This window comes from Esox lucius, chromosome 14, assembly GCF_011004845.1.
Source record: "Esox lucius isolate fEsoLuc1 chromosome 14, fEsoLuc1.pri, whole genome shotgun sequence".
NCBI classification, from domain to species: domain Eukaryota; kingdom Metazoa; phylum Chordata; class Actinopteri; order Esociformes; family Esocidae; genus Esox; species Esox lucius.
This window is the reverse complement of record NC_047582.1, coordinates 9,478,253-9,496,604: the sequence shown is the minus strand read 5'-3', so window position 1 is coordinate 9,496,604 and position 18,352 is coordinate 9,478,253. Positions and strand designations below refer to the sequence as shown.

At 42.6% G+C, this 18,352-nt stretch overlaps 1 protein-coding gene across 3 annotated transcripts; it reads right to left on the bottom strand.

The window, feature by feature from the left end:
* Window positions 1-357: 357 nt before the first annotated feature.
* Window positions 358-17,938, bottom strand: LOC105007644. 3 transcript variants are annotated; one of them, XM_010866640.5, is made up of 10 exons: window positions 17,841-17,938; window positions 16,016-16,093; window positions 14,190-14,430; window positions 9,234-9,529; window positions 2,859-8,236; window positions 2,400-2,619; window positions 1,949-2,187; window positions 1,488-1,754; window positions 1,304-1,410; window positions 358-1,167 (listed from the first exon to the last, which is right to left on the bottom strand). In XM_010866640.5, exons 2-10 carry the CDS (start codon window positions 16,079-16,081, stop codon window positions 935-937), a joined length of 7,047 nt encoding a protein of 2,348 aa, XP_010864942.5. In that variant the 5' UTR covers window positions 16,082-16,093; window positions 17,841-17,938; the 3' UTR covers window positions 358-934. The 3 variants fall into 3 exon arrangements, with proteins under 3 accessions (XP_010864942.5, XP_034153057.1, XP_019908833.3); XM_034297166.1 differs by having other exon boundaries at window positions 358-1,119; XM_020053274.3 differs by having other exon boundaries at window positions 16,016-16,090; window positions 17,841-17,923.
* Window positions 17,939-18,352: the final 414 nt, after the last annotated feature.

The following is an 18,352-nucleotide window of genomic DNA, read 5'->3' as shown; positions in this document are numbered from 1 at the left end:
AGTATGAATACCATGCCATAAGTAATTACATTGAAAAATACCGTCCTGTACATAAATGTTAATGAATGAATCAAACAATCAATCTACTGTAAAGAACCTAGTGTTCATTTAGCAAGCTTATATTTCACGCAACTTGCTGATATGTTACTCTATTTTAAAAAGATGATAAAATCTCTTTCTTTTGAAAGGTAGGTAGTCTATGAAAGTAATAATCTAATAATAACGTAAATTATTTTAGAGTACCTATATGCAGGGGCGGAAATCTGATACCATCTTTGGAGGGAACAATTACATGACATTTTCTCAAGAGCATTTATTGAGGGGGACACCAAAAGTAGTAATGTAATACTGTTTTAGTTTGCACCATCAGTTGGCTCACTACAGTAGCTCTGCAAATTTAGCTATTGTGTTTGAACCCTAGCAACACAAAACGAATTTACTGGAATTAACCTCACAATAGCTACATGCATTGAGTGCCATTCAGACGGTAGACACGAACACGATCACCAGCTAAGGAACACTACATTGCACTGTAAATGTAAATTGACTCGAATTCAAACTGCATACACTGGTTGATTATACTGTATTGTAGCTAGCAAAGTCAGCTAACTGCTATAGCTAACAAAATGTGACCTGTAATTCGCTGTAGTTAACATGAAGGCCGGTGATGGTCGTGTGATTTAGAAGTAAAGAAATGTATATCATATCCTTTGTTTGACCTACTTACTGAAAGTCAGCCACCAGCTACTGACTCTGTCAGATTCCCACCCATGCACGTAGCGTACCTGCAAATCACCTTCAAATCGCCCCCCCCCTTCCCCCCCGGGATTTCCGCCTATGCCTATATGAATTCAGGATAGAAATTAGATTTTAGTAATTTACCAATATCCTCTTGTATACACGTGTATAAGAAGAAAATAAAATGAACATTTTCCTATGGAAGGTTTTTACATTCAATGGCTTTAAGTACATCAGTGTACTCAGGGGTATTCAGGTCCAGGTATTTGTCATCAGCCACCCAGGACTTCAGCCCCTCCAGCTGATTCTGATCTATGATTCCCTTTTCATTGTGTTGATTCAGCATCTGATTGAAGCCAGCTTTGTAGTAGGACACTGTACCTTCAGTAGACATGAAGTTGGCATTAGAGCCCAGGGAAAGAGGATTTCCTAGAAGAATATAGAATATGTTGGGTGAATATTCAAAACTATTTTTTAGATTAATACAGGTAAGAAGAAATTATTTAATTGTATTACTGACTCATGGTTTTATAAACCGCAAAAAGGTGAAGAGAAAAATAATGACCTGCATTGTGTCTGAGCTGGTTGGAAGCCACAGGATGAGCCATGATGAAAGAGAGCTTAAGTGATTTCTCTGCATCTCCATTTACAAGTGTGTCTGCCAGCAGTTTCCTACAGCCAGTGTGGGAGCTCAGTGTTAGAGAACATAGTAAGTAGCATGTTGTACTTAAATGGAATAGAATATTCACCTGCAGTTGTCAGACTCCTTACTGCTTCCGGTGGTCAGAGCATCTCTGTGATGCTGTTTGAGGACTCGCATTGCAAGCAGGTTCATTCCATTTGGATCAGATTCAATGCTGTTTATCATATCATAAAGCTTCGGATTCTTCTGTTTGAGATTTTCTATCTGTGGATGGTCTCTAGCCAACTTTAGCGAATCCTTGGGTGGGATATGGTCTGCCTCAACAATACCTCGGTTATCCATGTCATGAGAGAACAGGCGAGTGGTTTTGACACTGATGGGTGAATAAAAGTTGAAAGTTGTATTATAAAAGTGCAATTATAAGGTAAAAAACAAATCTGTGTACGTCAATGATTTCGGAATTGTTTCTATTTCTCAATAATGATTTCAAGTGTAAAATAGAGCAGGCTTATTATAACTACATTGGTATAAATGAACATAATGTACATAAAATATGCACAGAATTACCTTTTGTAAGGACCAACTAATGCAAGGTGGTAGTTTTTGGCAATTTTATACTCAGTTAGCCCGGTGGAACCATAACAAGCCTTCTTCATTGGGCTTACATCCTTCTCATATTCCACATTCTTCTCTCTATCTGTCTTGGATCCTCCAACTATAGTATATTTTCCATAATTGTTTTCAAGTGCATCATAGGCCTTCTGGGTTTGAACCATTTGATAATGAGCAGGAAGGTTGTTTTTTATCTGTGGAAAGACATCACATTTCAGTAGAACCAAATATAGTTTTCATTCATTTGCATTTAACAGATTCTATTTATTTTAATTGAACAGTTAATATTTAGGAATGGCCTTCCTTTCTTAGTACTCCTTAATTCAATTTGATTAAAACAATATATATAAATATCTGGAAATAAATATAAGGATATAATAAACTACAAAAGACATGTGTACACTACCTGGTCTTTAACATTGTTTCGTAGATTCACAGCTTCATTATTGATTTCATCACTTGTCTTGTTTGACATTGTTGCTTGTGCCATGGCAGTGTAGAAGCTGTTCTGGTTCTTTGAGTGGACAGTAATAACTTTTCCATCTTGGATGAGGTCAAAGTGACCACTGTATAGATTTTGCACTCCTTTGATTCTGTCTTTTACTTTGGAGATTATTCCTTTCTCACTGAAATAACAGATATAGAAGAATATCATTTGTTGTCTTAAATAAAGTTATAAGTGGAAAGATCCTCATATTGGAAAATCTTATTTTATTAGTATTGCAGCCTTGCATGGTGTTCCATACCTGATCCTGCAACCACACATTCCGTCAATGTTGTCTGCATGGAAAACTTGCAGGATCAGCCTACTGACTAGGTTTATTATTTATAAAGGTCAACCAAATAATTTAGGACACATGCTTACCTGTCTGTTTTCTGAGGCTCTTTGGTCAGCCTTAGAGTGATTTGACCAGCTGACCTGTTTGTTCCTGGATAGGACTCCTCTGAGAGTGTTTTTCCATGTTGATCCACCACTGTCAAATGGACGCCTTTACCCTGAAGGAGGTCACTATTTGTGAGGACATAAATGTCCAGGACTGAGGCTGGACGATTCACATCACCAATCTTTTCTGCATAGTCCAGAAGTTCTTTTGTTTCAGTCTCAGATGAAGCTTTCCCTGTCGTCTGACTGGCTGTTTTCATATCATGTTTGTGTTGTAGATCCTTGAAAAAGGCCTCTGTTTTGTACCTGCCAATTACATTGTTGACTACTTTTCCTGTGGCTCCATTGAACTTCTTCTTGACATATCCATTCACAAAGGAAGACATATGACCAGAACATGCATGTAAGAATGCTTCGGAGACACTTTCTGAGATGGAGAAGAGGAACTCATTCTTTAAGCGAATAACGTCTGGTAAGCCATGTCTGCCATCTTGGTCATACTTCCCCAGATATTGTTGCTGGTCTTCAATGGTATTTATTAAATTAATTACAAATATGTCATTGATAACATGCTCTGTAGGAATAGACTGAACCATTTTGGCCAGGTTTGTGGAGTGTTCTGCTATTAGTAAACTGATTTTTATTCCTTTTACCAGTTTATTTTTCCCACTGTTTTCTACAAGCTCCAATCCTTTTTTGGACACCTCAGAGAGTCTGCTGATAACTTCACTTACTTTGGATGTGGTGTCATCATTCATGAGCTCAGGAATTAGATCCTTGGTCATTATCTGAACTAAATCTTTCATTTGTTGTTCAAGCTTTGAGTCAATCTTATAGTTGCTACTGTTTTGCAATGCTCCTTTTGGTACTGCAGAGGCAATGTACTCAGTGAGACAATTACCCAGTTTGGCATTCTGGTTGACGGTTGATGAGACAGAGATCTTGAATCCATCTTTCAATATCTCTTTGAAGACAGCTTGGATTCCAGTATCAATGGCGTAGTTTAGTGCCGTTTCAATGCCCTGCTTTGCTGCCTCCTGAACTGCATACTTGGTTGCATGTTTTAGAGCAGTTTTTATATTTGCTGTAGAAGACTTTAATACTCCTGTAGACACAGATTTCACTGCACCCTTTATGGACTTGAATACATGTTTTCCTGCACCAATGACATCTTTTGCAACAGATGAAAGAGTCTTTGTACCATTGAGGAGTCCCTTCGCGGCATGATACACTGACTTGACCACTTTTTTAAGGACACTGAATCCTGCTGAGAGCAGAGACATTCCGATGCTAATACTCTTGGATATAGCCCACGACACCCAATCGAATGTGCCTGTTATCATTCCCGTTATCCCTTCTATCATGTCACTGACACCTTCAGAGATGAAACTAAAGCCAATATTGGTTGCAGCCCCAAACGACAGGGCACAAATCAGAATTCCAATGATGACCTGACACATTCCAATAAAGAAACAGATCAAAGCATCAAAACAGAACTCAGGTTTCTTTTTCACTTCAAACACAATAAACAGGCCATTCTCATACAAGGCTGTGAGTTCATTCGCAGTGATGTAGTCTTTATTTTCTGAGAGGCTGAATACTGAAGATTCCTCTGTTATGGCCGTGCCTTTATCCTGAAGCTCTTTCAGTTTATTCACTGCCAGGGTAATGTTATGGATCCAAGCTTTGTAGATGCTCATCCTGGAATCTATCTGCTTTAGAAAGTTCCGTTCCCCCTCATGATGTGGTTCAAAGTTACCTCTCGTGGCCATCTGAAAGGAAACCATAGTGTTTGTTGTTTCTGAAAGGTAAACATCAATCTTTGTCTTTGCCTTCTCCAGTAAGTCACGTGCCTCTGCTTTGTAGTCCCCCTTGGCCAGGTTGATGGTGATGAAGGCTTGGTTGTACAGTGCCACAGCACCATAAAAAGGGTCACAGTCTTGAACATCTTTCCAGTAGGATTTTGCTCCATAGTCACAATTATTTTTGTTGCGGCAATGCAGATCTGTTCTGCCAATAGCCTGCTTGATGTGGTCATAGAAGTTGAGACTTTTTCCATTCAATAGCATGTTGCTCCTGTTTGTGATATGCTCAAGAAGGTCTGCTTTAAGAACATTAATATCTTCATGTCTATTGATGTGCTCCTCATGAAGGGTGAGCCACAATGACCATGTTTCTTTCAAAGCATTGAGTGCTGGCTGGTAATCAAACTTAGTGCTTCTGTCTTCAAAACATTTAGGGACATTATTCCTATTCATTCCTGACAGTTCTCCTTTCTCATCTTTTGTGAAGTTGCTGTCAAACCTTTCCAGAAATGTGCAAAACGTTTCAAACAGTTCCTCTTTTATGTTGATTTCAAGAAGCTCATCTGTCTCCATATCCTTGATGCGTTCAACTTCGTAATCCTCTCTTAGTTGCCTCATGATCTCCACAGGCTGGCCTTGGTATGCTGGGGCAAGTTTATCCTCACAGACAATCATCTGGACCATGCCTGGGTTTCCCTTCCTACCAGTTCGTCCGAACACCTGTTTCTCCACCCTGCGGCTGCCAGGGTAATGTGTCAGGAGGACAAATAGTCCACCACAGAGATTGACATCCTTATCAACTTTGATATCTGTTCCACGGCCTCCTAGATTTGTGGCTATAATAATATGCCCTCCTTGGAATTTGGTGGTCTCAATGTTGTGCTTCTCACTAATTGTATATAATGTGATGGGGGGATGTGGATTGTCTCTCAACATTTTGTTCTGAAGTTCATTTGCTGTCTTGACATCCTCACATACGACCAAGACAACCTGACCACCATCTGCTACTCTCCAGGCTGTCTTACAGAGGATCTCCATCCACTGGGCTTTCCCACTAACCTGAATTGCTGGAAGCTCCACAACCTTCTTATGGCGGTGAGCTGGTATTGTGTAGCTATTTGTTTCATAATGCCTTGCCAGGAAATCCTTATCTGCATCGCCCCCTAATGTCCCAGAAACACCAAACAGCCCATTCCCTTTCAGGTATCTTTTGAAGTAATGGAAGTTTGATAGGTAATTTGTCACATTGGACAAAGGAGTAATTGCTAACTGGTGTTTCATCTCCAGAAACTGCTGCAGGCCGTCCCCCCAGCGTTTGTTCTTCTCCAACACTCCACTAGCCTGGAAATCAACTGGGATGATGGCATGGTAGAGATGCTTGTCACTGACATCTTCCAATACCTGATCAATCATGTATTCTCTGCCTTGTGTCATCATGATGCCTTTTAGCGCATTTTGAACAAAGACTGGTAACCGATCCTCAAGGTATTTCTCAAGGAAAGAGGGGATAACAAGAAAATCTGAATTTAGTTCAGAGTTGTCCGAATATTTAATTTTAGACTTCAGCTCAGAGACTGTTGCTTTAATAAGTTTGTCTTGAGGCATAATCTCACTGGCTCTGCCATTTTCAAGGAGAAGCATTTTGATATCCAGGATATCGGGGTTGTGGTCCAATGTTTTCTTCTCAACAAGTGTTGCTTTATTGTTTGTTACAGTGTAGCAGTCAATGGCTACAGTATTTTCTAGTGCGCTTTCCAGGATGGTGAGCAAATCACACTGTTGAGCAACTCCAACTTTGGCCATGAATGTATCAACAATTTCTCTATTCTCCGTTGTGTTGTCTTTCTCGGTTTTCTCTAGGACTTCCATGAACGTGTTAAATTCTTCACCTGAAAAAATACCCAACTGCACTCCGGTGGCCAAAATATCAAATTCGGAGAACTTTTCTGAAGTCTCTGAACCAATCACAGCTACCTTTGCAGCCTTGTGAAAATGCTGGATTCCAGTTGCCCACTCAATCTCTCCAGTATCTTCCATCTCAATTGGCTGACACATAGATACCATGGACCATATGCTTGCAAGGACTTGGTCAAGATGCCTCAGTCCACTTGCCTCATGGGAAAGAAATGTCACCTGAACTCCATTGTCCAAAGTCATGTAGTCTACTTCATCCACAATCACCATGTCAAACGTCCTCTCCCCACGAGTGGTGTCCTTCTCAAATTCCTGCCTCAGTGCATCTGCTGCAAAGGTACCAACGGTTCCATAAACTAATTGTTTCTTGTAAGCCTCCTGTAGCTTACTATCCCTGCTTTCAGGGGAGCTTCCTTGGATCTGTGGTGGCGGTACAACGGAAGACGTGACACTAAACATGTCGTACAATTTCTTCCACTCTTCCTGGTCTCGGCGAGCAAGGACAGGAGAACTGGTCACAATGTCAATGTTAATACCACGGATGGCCTGGATGGTGGCAAACATGGCCAGGATGCAAGACTTTCCTTCACCTGTTCCAATTTCAAGAAGGATACCTTTTTCCCCTGTTAACTGTGGTAGAAGGAGCATGAGAAGTGATGCCAGCTGAGTGAGTCGAGGAAAGTAGCCTTCTATTTTCTCCGCAGTTAGCAGTGATTCCTGTGGATTAATACAAGGAAAATAGCCTTCTATATTTTTACCCTCTTGAAAGTAAATGGTTGAGCAGTCTTGCACTGCAATAGACATCCTTAATAATATCACCTTCAGAACTGCAAGGTCAGGGTTAGTCAAATCCAGTGACTTGATCATCTGCTTTGTTTCATCTATAGTTACCGGATTCAAGTCCTCTTTTGCATGTTTTGGAAGTTCCTCAGTCATAAACCCTAGAATTTCCTCCATAATAGACAGTAATTTATCTGGGTACTTTTCATTTCGCATTTCATTTACAATGGTGTTGGCATCCTTGTCCCGTTCTGTCTCAGCATACAACTGTAAATATTTGACAGGCTCATTTTCTTTCAGGGCAGATAAAGTAGTGAGAAGATCCAATTTGTTTGTCCTCACTGTGTGAAGGATTGAGGTTACCAGTTCTTGGTCTTTGCCTAAAACACCTTGTAAAAAGAGCAGAATTTCTGAGGGTGCCCAGATCATGTTGAAGAGAATTTGACTAAGGAGCCACTTGTTTTTCTCTGACACCTCTGGGAACATTGTAAGAATGCTCAGAACAAGTTGTTGAGCCATTGTGGGATTTGTGTTGTACAGATGTTCAAGAAGACTCATGAGAAAGTCATACTTCTGGTCCAAGTCTGGTTGGTAAACATTGTTGGTCAACGTTAGCTCTGCCACAGCTGTGAGGATGCTAAACCTCTCAGTGAGTGAATGCTCACCTTCACTGATTGCATGATCAATTGTCAACTGACACCAGAGGGCTTGTTGTGGTTCTCCAAAGTATTTAAGGGTTAGTTCATTCTGAAGACTCTTCATCCGGTTTTCAAGCTTGTCTTCTTGCTTGTTGTCTTGTTTGTCTTCTGTGATGTCATATTTTTTCAGAAGTTCTTCAAACTTGTTTTTCAAATCCGCTGGCTAGAATGTGATGGTTCGAACACAAAAAAGTGCAAAGGATTTTTTAAGTACAACTGAAAGCACTAAAATGTCATAATATATATTTTTTATGTTAACATGGTCGCAGTTCACTTATCATTTCTCATCCTCTGCCTCCTGAACACAGCGTACTTCCTGTTCACAATGAACGCAGCTCACTCCCCAGTTTCCAATCAGCCAAAATGTGTAATGTTTATCAGCTTGACCTTACACTCAATGAAACTATAAGCAAAGTTTTTTTGAGGTAACTTTTTATTGAGTTATGGTTGTTCTCAGAGAATTTGTTTTTCCGAAAAACAAGAATATCTAATAAAAATATGATATAATTGATACAGATTGTTTTAAAGTTTATCTCATATAGAGTCATTAGGAACTTTGTAGTGGTCATCCATGACTTCCTGTGTTGTAATAATGAGGTTATATGGTCCTTATCCTGCTGCTTATCGTGGTCCTTATATATTCCAGTTTATATTGGAATCCTGCGCCAGAGATATTCTACGGTCTTCAACTTCAATTGAGTGGCTAAGATGCCAGAAGGAGTCAACCATATTTGATTGCTAAACCCTGGACCCGGATGATTCTGACCAATTGCTTCAATCTCTGCAGAACCAATGGAGCAATCTGCACGTAGGATTCAAATTCTGGTCTTGCAAATAACGCAGCTAACTTCAGCTAACTTCTGCATTTAAGCAATTTTATATTTATTTTTGATTATGAAATAGATTTTACATTTAACCTTGACCTAAATTAAATGTAAAGTAAATGTCTCTCATATTTTCAAGGTAAAATCAAACTGATAAATATCCATTACATTTCCCTAGCCACATTTGCTCATCTGTATTTCTATACAATGGCTACAACAAGCCGTCATTATCCTTGAAAGGAGTGATTAAATGGTAAGTCTAGGTGTGTATCAGAGTGTCTATCCCCTGGTGATACACTGGAAGGAAAATACACTTTTTTTCCCATTATTCCTTACCTCATCCCTCTGGATGGCTGCAGCGTCATCTTCTATCGTCTGGTGTAGAACTTGTGTCCGCTGGTGATTGAACTGCTGTGCTTTTAGACTCAGCTTCTGTCTCAACTTCTCTTGTCCCTTTGACACCTTCTTACCAGAAAGTTCACTCTCCCTTTCAATTTCCTGCTGAATCCTTCTCTCCCTTTCCAGTTGCTCCTGGCGCCTCCTCTCCTCCTGCTGTTGTCTTTGTTGCTCCTCCTGCCTTCGCCGCTCCATCTCCTCTTGCTGCTGACGGATGCGGTCCTCCTCTTGCTTTCCTGGTGGATGTGATAGAAATTTTACACTGAGAAGCAATATTTGATGTTTTGATGTTATTATTTTATATTTCATTGGCAGATATGAGTTTATATTCATTTCTATGGTGGTTTCATTTCAACTTGGATTACCAAACAACATGCCAATGGATTGATGTTTACTGAAAAGGGGAAAAGCCAGGGGCGATATGCAACAGATCAGGGGGCGTATTCATGAAACATTTTATCGTTACACTTAGAAGGACCCCTAAACAGCTTCTCTGTCCCTGTCCCTCCTTTCAAGTTCAGTATTAACTTGTAAAGTCAGCAATATTGCCATTGGAAATTTTATTATTAGAAATGTAAAGTAAATCTGAACACTATTTTTCATGTATTTCATGTCATGATTCATGTTGTTTACTTAGATCACACCAAGAAACCAGGCAAGCCTAGTTCAGCCGGCCTGCAATAGAAAGTGTTGCAATTGCAAGATCCAAACCCGGGGCGCCCACGTGAAAGGCTGTGTCTGTAACCACTACACCACAGGTGTCAGTATAGCCTCTTGTCTCTATCTTGAACAAATCCTCTTTTGCCACTGGCCATTTTAATAGTTAATTGGCCATTTGTGAATGACATTGATACAGTTAAACTGATTAACGTTTCTTACTAAGTTTACCTCCACCACAAATAGCGGCTATGTATTGCATTTGCCACTGGCCGTTTTAACAGCGTATTAGCCAGTAATAAGCTTTACAGGTATATACTAACTTACTGGAATAGTCATAAGAATTGCCAAAGCTATTTAATTTCATGGCATAGGAAAGTTTGTTTTTTTTCACGGCAAAACAACATACTTTTTTCTTTCATTCATGAATTACATTTATATAATAACTATAAATAAAGGCATCGATAACTAACTTTTCATCAAGTGAAAAGACGAGAAAATCGTGGAATCTACCAGAAATAATTCATAAATGTTGTTGCTCTCAATAGATTCAAACTTAGGTCTTCCACATGAGAAGCACTGTCTTTAACCACTACGCCACAGCATTACACATTTCAGCAATCCCTAGACTCCATTGAGGATTGTGTTAAACTCACTAACATTTCTTATTAAGTTTACCTCCACCATAGTGTCGATGAACTGTATTGCATTTGCCACTGGTCATTTTAACAGATTATTAGCCAATAATAAGCTTACTAGTATCTACTAACCCCCTCCATGAACTGCCACCTTAACGTGGTGGAGGGGTTTGAGTACCCGAGTGACCCTAGGAGCTATGTTGTCTGGGGCTATATGCCCCTGGTAGGGTCTCCCAAGGCAAACAAGTCCTAGGCGAGGGGTCAGACTAAGGGCGGTTCAAAACCCCCTTAATGAGGAAAAGAAATTATGAGTTCTGTGACGTCGCCCGGTATGGCGCAGCCGGGGCCCCACCCTGGAGCCAGGCCCGGGGTTGGGGCATCGTACGCGAGCGCCTGGTGGCCGGGCCTTTCCCCATGGGGCCCGGCCGGGCTCAGCCCGAAGGAGCGACGTGGGGCCGCCTACCTGTGGGCTCACCACCCACAGGATGGACCATAAGGGGCCGGTGCGGAGAAGATCGGGCGGCAGTCGAAGGCGGGGGCCTAGACAACACAATCCCTGGACACGGAAACTAGCTCTAGGGACGTGGAACGTCACCTCGCTGGCAGGGAAGGAGCCTGAGATCGTGCGTGAGGTTGAGAGGTTCCGACTAGAGGTAGTCGGGATCACCTCTACGCATGGCTTGGGCTCTGGAACCACACTCCTTGAGAGAGAATGGACTCTTCACCAGTGGCGGGCTGGTGTGGGTTTGCTTATAGCTCCCCAGCTCTGCATCCATGTGTTGGAGTTTACCCTGGTGAACGAGTGGGTCGTTTCCCTGCGCCTACGGGTCGGAGATAGGTCTCTCACTGTTGTTTGTGCCTATGGGCCGAATGGCAGTGCAGAGTACCCAACCTTCTTGGAGTCTCTGGGAGGGGTGCTGGAAAGTGCTCCGTTCTACTGGGGGACTTCAACGCCCACGTGGGCAACTACAGTGACACCTGGAGGGGCGTGAATGGGAGGAACGGCCCCCCTGATCTGAACCCGAGCGGTGTTCAGTTATTGGACTTCTGTGCTAGTCACAGTTTGTCCATAACGAACACCATGTTCAAGCATAAGGGTGTCCATCAGTGCACGTGGCACCAGGACAACCTAGGCTGCAGGTCGATGATTGACTTTGTTGTCGTTTCATCTGACCTGCGGCCGTATGTCTTGGACACTCGGTGAAGAGAGGGGCGGAGCTGTCAACTGATCACCACCTGGTGGTGAGTTGGATCCGATGGCGGGGCAGGAAGCTGGACAGACTCGGCAGGCCCAAGCGTACTGTAAAGGTCTGCTGGGAACGTCTGGCCGAGTCTCCTGTCAGAGAAATCTTTAACTCCCACCTCTGGCAGAGCTTCGACTGGATCCCGAGGGAGGCTGGAGATATTGAGTCCGAGTGGACCATGTTCTCCACCGCCATTGTCGAAGCGGCCGCTCGGAGCTGTGGCCGTAAGGTCTCCGGTGCCTGTCGATGCGGCAATCCCCGATCCCGGTGGTGGACACCGGAAGTAAGGGATGCCGTCAAGCTGAAGAATGAGTCCTATCAGGCCTGGTTGGCTTGTGGGACTCCTAAGGCAGCTGACGGGTATCTGCAGGCCAAGCGGACTGCGGCCCGGGTGGTTGTGGAGGCAAAAACTCGGGCCTGGGAGGAGTTCGGTGAGGCCATGGAGAAGGACTATCGGCTGGCCTCGAAGAGATTCTGGCAAACCGTCCGGCAACTCAGGAGAGGGAAACAGTGCCTTACCAACGCTGTTTACAGTAAAGGTGGGCAGCTGTTGACCTCAACTGGGGATGTTGTCGGGCGGTGGAAGGAGTACTTTGAGGACCTCCTCAATCCCTCCGTCACGTCTTCCATTGAGGAAGCAAAGGATGAGGGCTCAGAGGTGGACTCGTCCATCACCCGGGCTGAAGTCACAAAGGTGGTCAAGAAACTCCTCGGTGGCAAGGCACCGGGGGTGGATGAGATCCGCCCTGAGTACCTCAAGTCTCTGGATGTTGTGGGGCTGTCTTGGTTGACATGCCTGTGCAACATCGCGTGGCGGTCGGGGACAGTGCCTCTGGAATGGCAGACCGGGGTGGTGGTCCCTCTTTTTAAGAAGGGGGACCGGAGGGTGTGTTCCAACTATAGGGGGATCACACTTCTCAGCCTCTCCGGGAAAGTCTATTCCAGGGTTCTGGAGAGGAAAATACGGCCGATAGTAGAACCTCGGATTCAGGAGGAACAGTGTGGTTTTTGTCCGGGCCGTGGAACACTGGACCAGCTCTATACCCTCTACGGGATGTTGGAGGGTTCATGGGAGTTTGCCAAACCAGTCCACATGTGTTTTGTGGATTTGGAGATGCATTCGACTGTGTCCCTTGCGGCATCCTGTGGAATGTGCTTCGGGAATATGGGGTCCTGGGTCCTTTGCTAAGGGCTGTCAGGTCCCTGTACGACCGAAGCAGGAGCTTGGTCCGCATTGCCGGCAGTCAGTCAGACTTGTTCCCAGTGCATGTTGGACTCCGGCAGGGCTGCCCTTTGTCGCCGGTTCTGTTCGTAATTTTTATGGACAGAATTTCTAGGCGCAGCCAGGGGCCGGAGGGTGTCAGGTTTGGGGACCACACGATTTCGTCTCTGCTTTTTACGGATTATGTTGTCGTGTTGGCCCCTTCAAACCAGGACCTTCAGCATGCACTGGGACGGTTTGCAGCCGAGTGTGAAGCGGTGGGGATGAGAATCAGTACCTCCAAATCCGAGGCCATGGTCCTCAGTCGGAAAAGGGTGGCTTGCCCACTTCAGGTTGGTGGAGAGTACCTGCCTCAAGTGGAGGAGTTTAAGTATCTAGGAGTCTTGTTCACGAGTGAGGGAAGGATGGAACGGGAGATTGACAGACGGATTGGTCCAGCTTCTGCAGTAATGCGGTCGATGTATCGGTCTGTCGTGGTGAAGAAAGAGCTGAGCCGCAAGGCGAAGCTCTCGATTTACTGGTCAATCTACGTTCCTGCTCTCACCTATGGTCATGAGCTTTGGGTCATGACCGAAAGGACAAGATCCCGGATACAGGCGGCCGAAATGAGCTTTCTCCGCAGGGTGACTGGGCGATCCCTTAGAGATAGGGTGAGAAGCTCGGTCACCTGGGAGGAGCTCAGAGTAGAGCCGCTGCTCCTCCACATCGAGAGGGGTCAGCTGAGGTGGCTTGGGCATCTGTTTCGGATGCCTCCGGAACGCCTTCCTGGGAAGGTGTTCCGGTCCCGTCCCACCGAAAGGAGACTGCGGGGAAGACCTAGGACACACTGGAGGGACTATGTCTCCCGGCTGGCCAAGGGGGAGTCGGTCAGTCACTCAGTCACTCAGTAAGAGACATTCGCTCTTCTTAGTCGGCTCTGCTTACGTGGTCCGGCAACAAATAAGAAAATAAAATAGTGTTTCAAATATTTTTAAATTGATTTTAGAAAACATAGTTCAAGTAGATTTTTAATAGATATATAAATACTAGTGTCCTGAATAGACCTCAGTGGGTTAAAGATATATTATGTATTTCCAAATTGAGCATGATCAAGATAAAGTAGCTCAGCAGGTGTGTACAGATTAATTGGATTTACCATAGTTTGGACATGTTGGACAGTTGTCTTCTGTGCTGCACAGTAGCTGAATAAATGAACGGTCACTGGTCTCTATAATTGTGAATGTTTGATTCCCGTCCCCCTTGTGACTGTTGAATTCATATGAGAAAGAGTTCCAACTGTGAGTATCATATCTCAAATTCACGTAGTTATGGAACCATCTAACGGTCAGGTATCTTTGTGCACTGTTCCAGGCCTGCAAGGTACCACCTCCACCTCCCTGGAAAACAAAAAAGTATAGTACAACTCAGTTTCCAAAATAGTTGGGACGCTGTGTAAAATGTAAATAAAAACAGAATGCAATGATGTGCAAATCATTTAAACTCTATATTCAAAGGAAAATAGTACAAGACAAGAAATCAAATGTTGAAACACAGTGTCACGGTACGATGATGTCCAGCGCCATCTTGCCGTGCACTCCCGGTTCCCGTCACTCCACAAACTCACCCCGGACTCATTCATTGTCTTGTCTCCCATAAATCATGCACACTAGGTTCCAATCTTCTCATCACTATGTGTTTAAATGTTTCTCTTCTGCTTCCCTCACTTGCCAATTTTGGCTGGTCGTTTGCTAAAAATCTCAACAGTGGAAAATTACGTAACAAAACAATAAAATGGAAGGTTGATATGTCTGCCACTCAGAGGAAAGAAAAGCAATATATCATAAAAATGTAATGTAATGATATGTGCCCTTGAGAAACGTCTTTAGTAACGTTGTTAAGCAGCAGAAGCATGAGAAAATGGATAGATATGTCGTTACAATGACAGGAGCAGCATCGCGGCTTATAGTGAAAGAGAATTACAGTTATGATCCAGGTCCAAAAGCAGCTAGCAGCGAAGTTTTGTAACTGCAGGTATGTTTTGTTGTAGCCTGGTGGGGGGGGGGGGCTCCGCAGCTAAGGTTCGCACCCATGGGAGAGAACGCTAAGCTCCGCCACTTGTCAGAAGTGAGGTTGGGTGAAAGACTGTGTGGGCAAATAGTGCAACAATTTAAGAATAATGTTTTTTTAATGTAAAATGGCGAAGAGTTTGTGGACCTCATCATTTACGATACATAAAGTAATTAAAAGATTCAGAGAATCTGGAGAAATCTTTGTATGCAAGGGACAAGGCCGAAAACCAATATTGGATGGCCATGATCTTCAGGCCCTCAGGTGACACTGCATTAAAACCAGACACGATTCTGTCTTGGAAATCACTGCATGGTCTCAGGAACACTTCTGAAAACCACAGCATGGCTCCATAGTGAAAGAGTCTGGGCTGAACTGGCCTGCCAATATCAAGCAAGAATGGGAATACATTTCACTTTCTAAACTATGGCAATTGGTCTCCTCAGTTCCCAAACGCTTACAGAGTATTGTTAAAGAAGAGGTGATGCAACACAGTGGTAAACATGCCCCTGTCTGACTTTTTTTAAATGTGTTCCTGGCATCAAATCTCAGAATGGGCATGTATTTTTTCAGTTTGAAGATTTGATATGTTACATTGTGCTTTTTTCAATTACATATTGGAATGAATGATTTTCACATCATTGCGTTCTGTTTTTAATTGCACTTTACGCAGCATCCCAACCTTTTTGGAAACAGGGTTGTATAATATTAGAACTAAACTTCAAATCTCAAATTGTTTAATATTCAAATTATTCAACTAATAAAAAAAAATCAAGATTGAGCTCATACTATTTGGAAATTAATCCTTCATATTAACAATATCAACAGATATTAAATGCCCCAAAAGGAGCATCTTTGTTACATCTTTGTATGAGATTTATAACTATCAGCAATCTGATGGTGTCAGATACTTACCTCACCAACAACTTCATAGTGCCAAGTGTAGGGGGTTTGGTTCCTCACACTTACATTTGCCCCCATGATTGGGCTCTGCTATGGGGGGAAACAGATGGTGTGGATAAAATCTCATCAGTTACTCTATCATGTAAAATCTCATCAGTTACTCTATCATGTAAAATCTCATCCGTTACTCTATCATGTAAAATCTCATCAGTTACTCTATCATGTAAAATCTCACCAGTTACTCTAACCACCAACAATCACATGACCATCTGCCATCCACACACACTATAAAACAATTCTAGTTTCAGTTTGTTCTTCTACCCCAGGCTTTATAAATGAACCAGGCAATGTCAAATACAATAATAATGTAAGCCTCTGTTTGTCCTGATTGTCAGGTTAACAGTAAAACGTTTGCAAAAAAAAGAACATCTTATAATTATATATTAAATCTTTATAATTCATGTCTGTTCCAATGATGGCCTTTGCTGCTCTGGTCTGGGATCCGAAAGTTGTAATATTTGAAACAAGGTCCCAAACAGAGCAATCCGATGCTTTCTTGGTGTGCACAAACTGATTCCAAAACTGGCTATTTGTGGCGATATGATCTGGGAACTTTGTGTGGTCAGGCAGAAAGGTGCAGTGGTGTAGCTAAAAATTCTGGGCCCTGTACATACCTTAGGTGGTCTCTGAGGGTCCCTCCCCACTTTAAGATTCAAACATTTTCGAGGGCCCCTCTACACGTTAGGGCCCTATGTACTTAGTACCCCTTTTCCCCACGGTCCGAAACGACTGGAAATTGATATGGTACAGCAATTGAGTAGACTTATAAATATTCCAGAAGTAGCTTTTTTGTAAGTACCCATGGACTAGAAACGTATCTAACTTTTGTGAAGTTGATTTGCAGTATGTATTCAGGAATAGCGGTAGAATAAACTTCCACAGAGTTCTATATCTCTGGTTCTTCGACTTCTTCCACGTAGCACACTACAGTATGTACAGGGCCCAGAATTTTGAGCTACACCACTGCACCTTTCTGCCTGACCACACAAAGTTCCCAGATCATATCGCCACAAATAGCCAGTTTTGGAATCAGTTTGTGCTGTGACGGTAATTTTAACTCTTTTAGAAGGAAGTACAGAGACGAAATTCTCTTGGCACAATTTCACGTTTATTAATCATTTGCAAATGAGAGAGACGCGTCAAACGCTTACAGACATAATCATCCGAGGAGTCTCTGACTCCATACATACATATTGGACTCTTAATATCTCACCCGGCACAGCCAGAAGAGGACTGGTCACCCCTCTGAGCCTGGGTCCTCTCTAGGTTTCTTCCTAAAATTCGACCTTCTTAGGGAGTTTTTCCTAGCCACTGAAATTCAACACTGCTGTTGTTTGCTCCTTGGGGTTTAAGGCCGGGTGTCTCTGTAAAGCACTTTGTGACAACTGCTGTTGTAAAAAGCGCTTTATAAATAAATTTTGATTGATTGATACATGCACTATCCGTATTTATTACAGTGAAAAGGGGTGTGGTAAGATGCTGTCCTATGTCAATAAAACACATTCCCTTTGTTATGTTACTACCTAAGCTTCACACAAAGGACAGCTCTCCTTCCTGCCATAAGTTTATTGAACTACTATTCTCTTACAGCTAACATTTTGTTATTAACCTTCTGCAGTCTTAAATTATGTTTCTAGAGAAATAATGTATAATAATGAAACTACATACCCATGGCATTACATTTCACAAAAATACACAATGACATTTTGTTTTCCCAACACTATAAGTAGTCTGTAGACATGGTTAGGCAACAAGAAATGTTTTTTTGTTTTCTTACCTGGCCACTTAAGATTTAATCTGGAACTTTGAAGGATTGCTGTGTCAATACAAGGTATCTTAAACACATCACGATGTTGCGCTACAGCACGTATTCACCAAGCTTTTATAATGTCACCTTACACCCCATTGGTGGGCCTAAATCCACCCATACCTTGGACTTTTTGCCAAAATAGCAGGTTACTTACAGGAGATGACAGACTGATGTATACAGAGAACGTGTTCTGACTAGTAAACTCCTTCCACATTGGTTGTTATGCAGATTCCCCAACCCTGCTTCTGGAGAGCTACTGTCCTGGTTGTTTTTTTCACTCCAACCCCATGAATATGGTGCCTAATTCAGTAATGAACTGTTAGAATCAAGTGTGCTAAATTAGGGTTGGAGTGAAAACATATCATTTTCATCAATCTATACATAATACCCCTTATTGATAAAACACTTTTTTCTGCAATTTATTGAAAATGGATAACTGAAATAAAAAATTATTGCCATTATACCCATAATTGAGCTCA

Coding starts and splice junctions, on each gene's coding strand:
- LOC105007644 (XM_010866640.5), bottom strand. CDS start 16,081: ATGGGGGCAAATGTAAGTGTGAGGAACCAAACCCCCTACACTTGGCAC. Junction 2,188..2,399: donor GAAACAATGTTAAAGACCAG/GTAGTGTACACA, acceptor GTCTTTCCACAG/ATAAAAAACAACCTTCCTGC. Junction 1,755..1,948: donor TTAGTTGGTCCTTACAAAAG/GTAATTCTGTGC, acceptor TTCACCCATCAG/TGTCAAAACCACTCGCCTGT.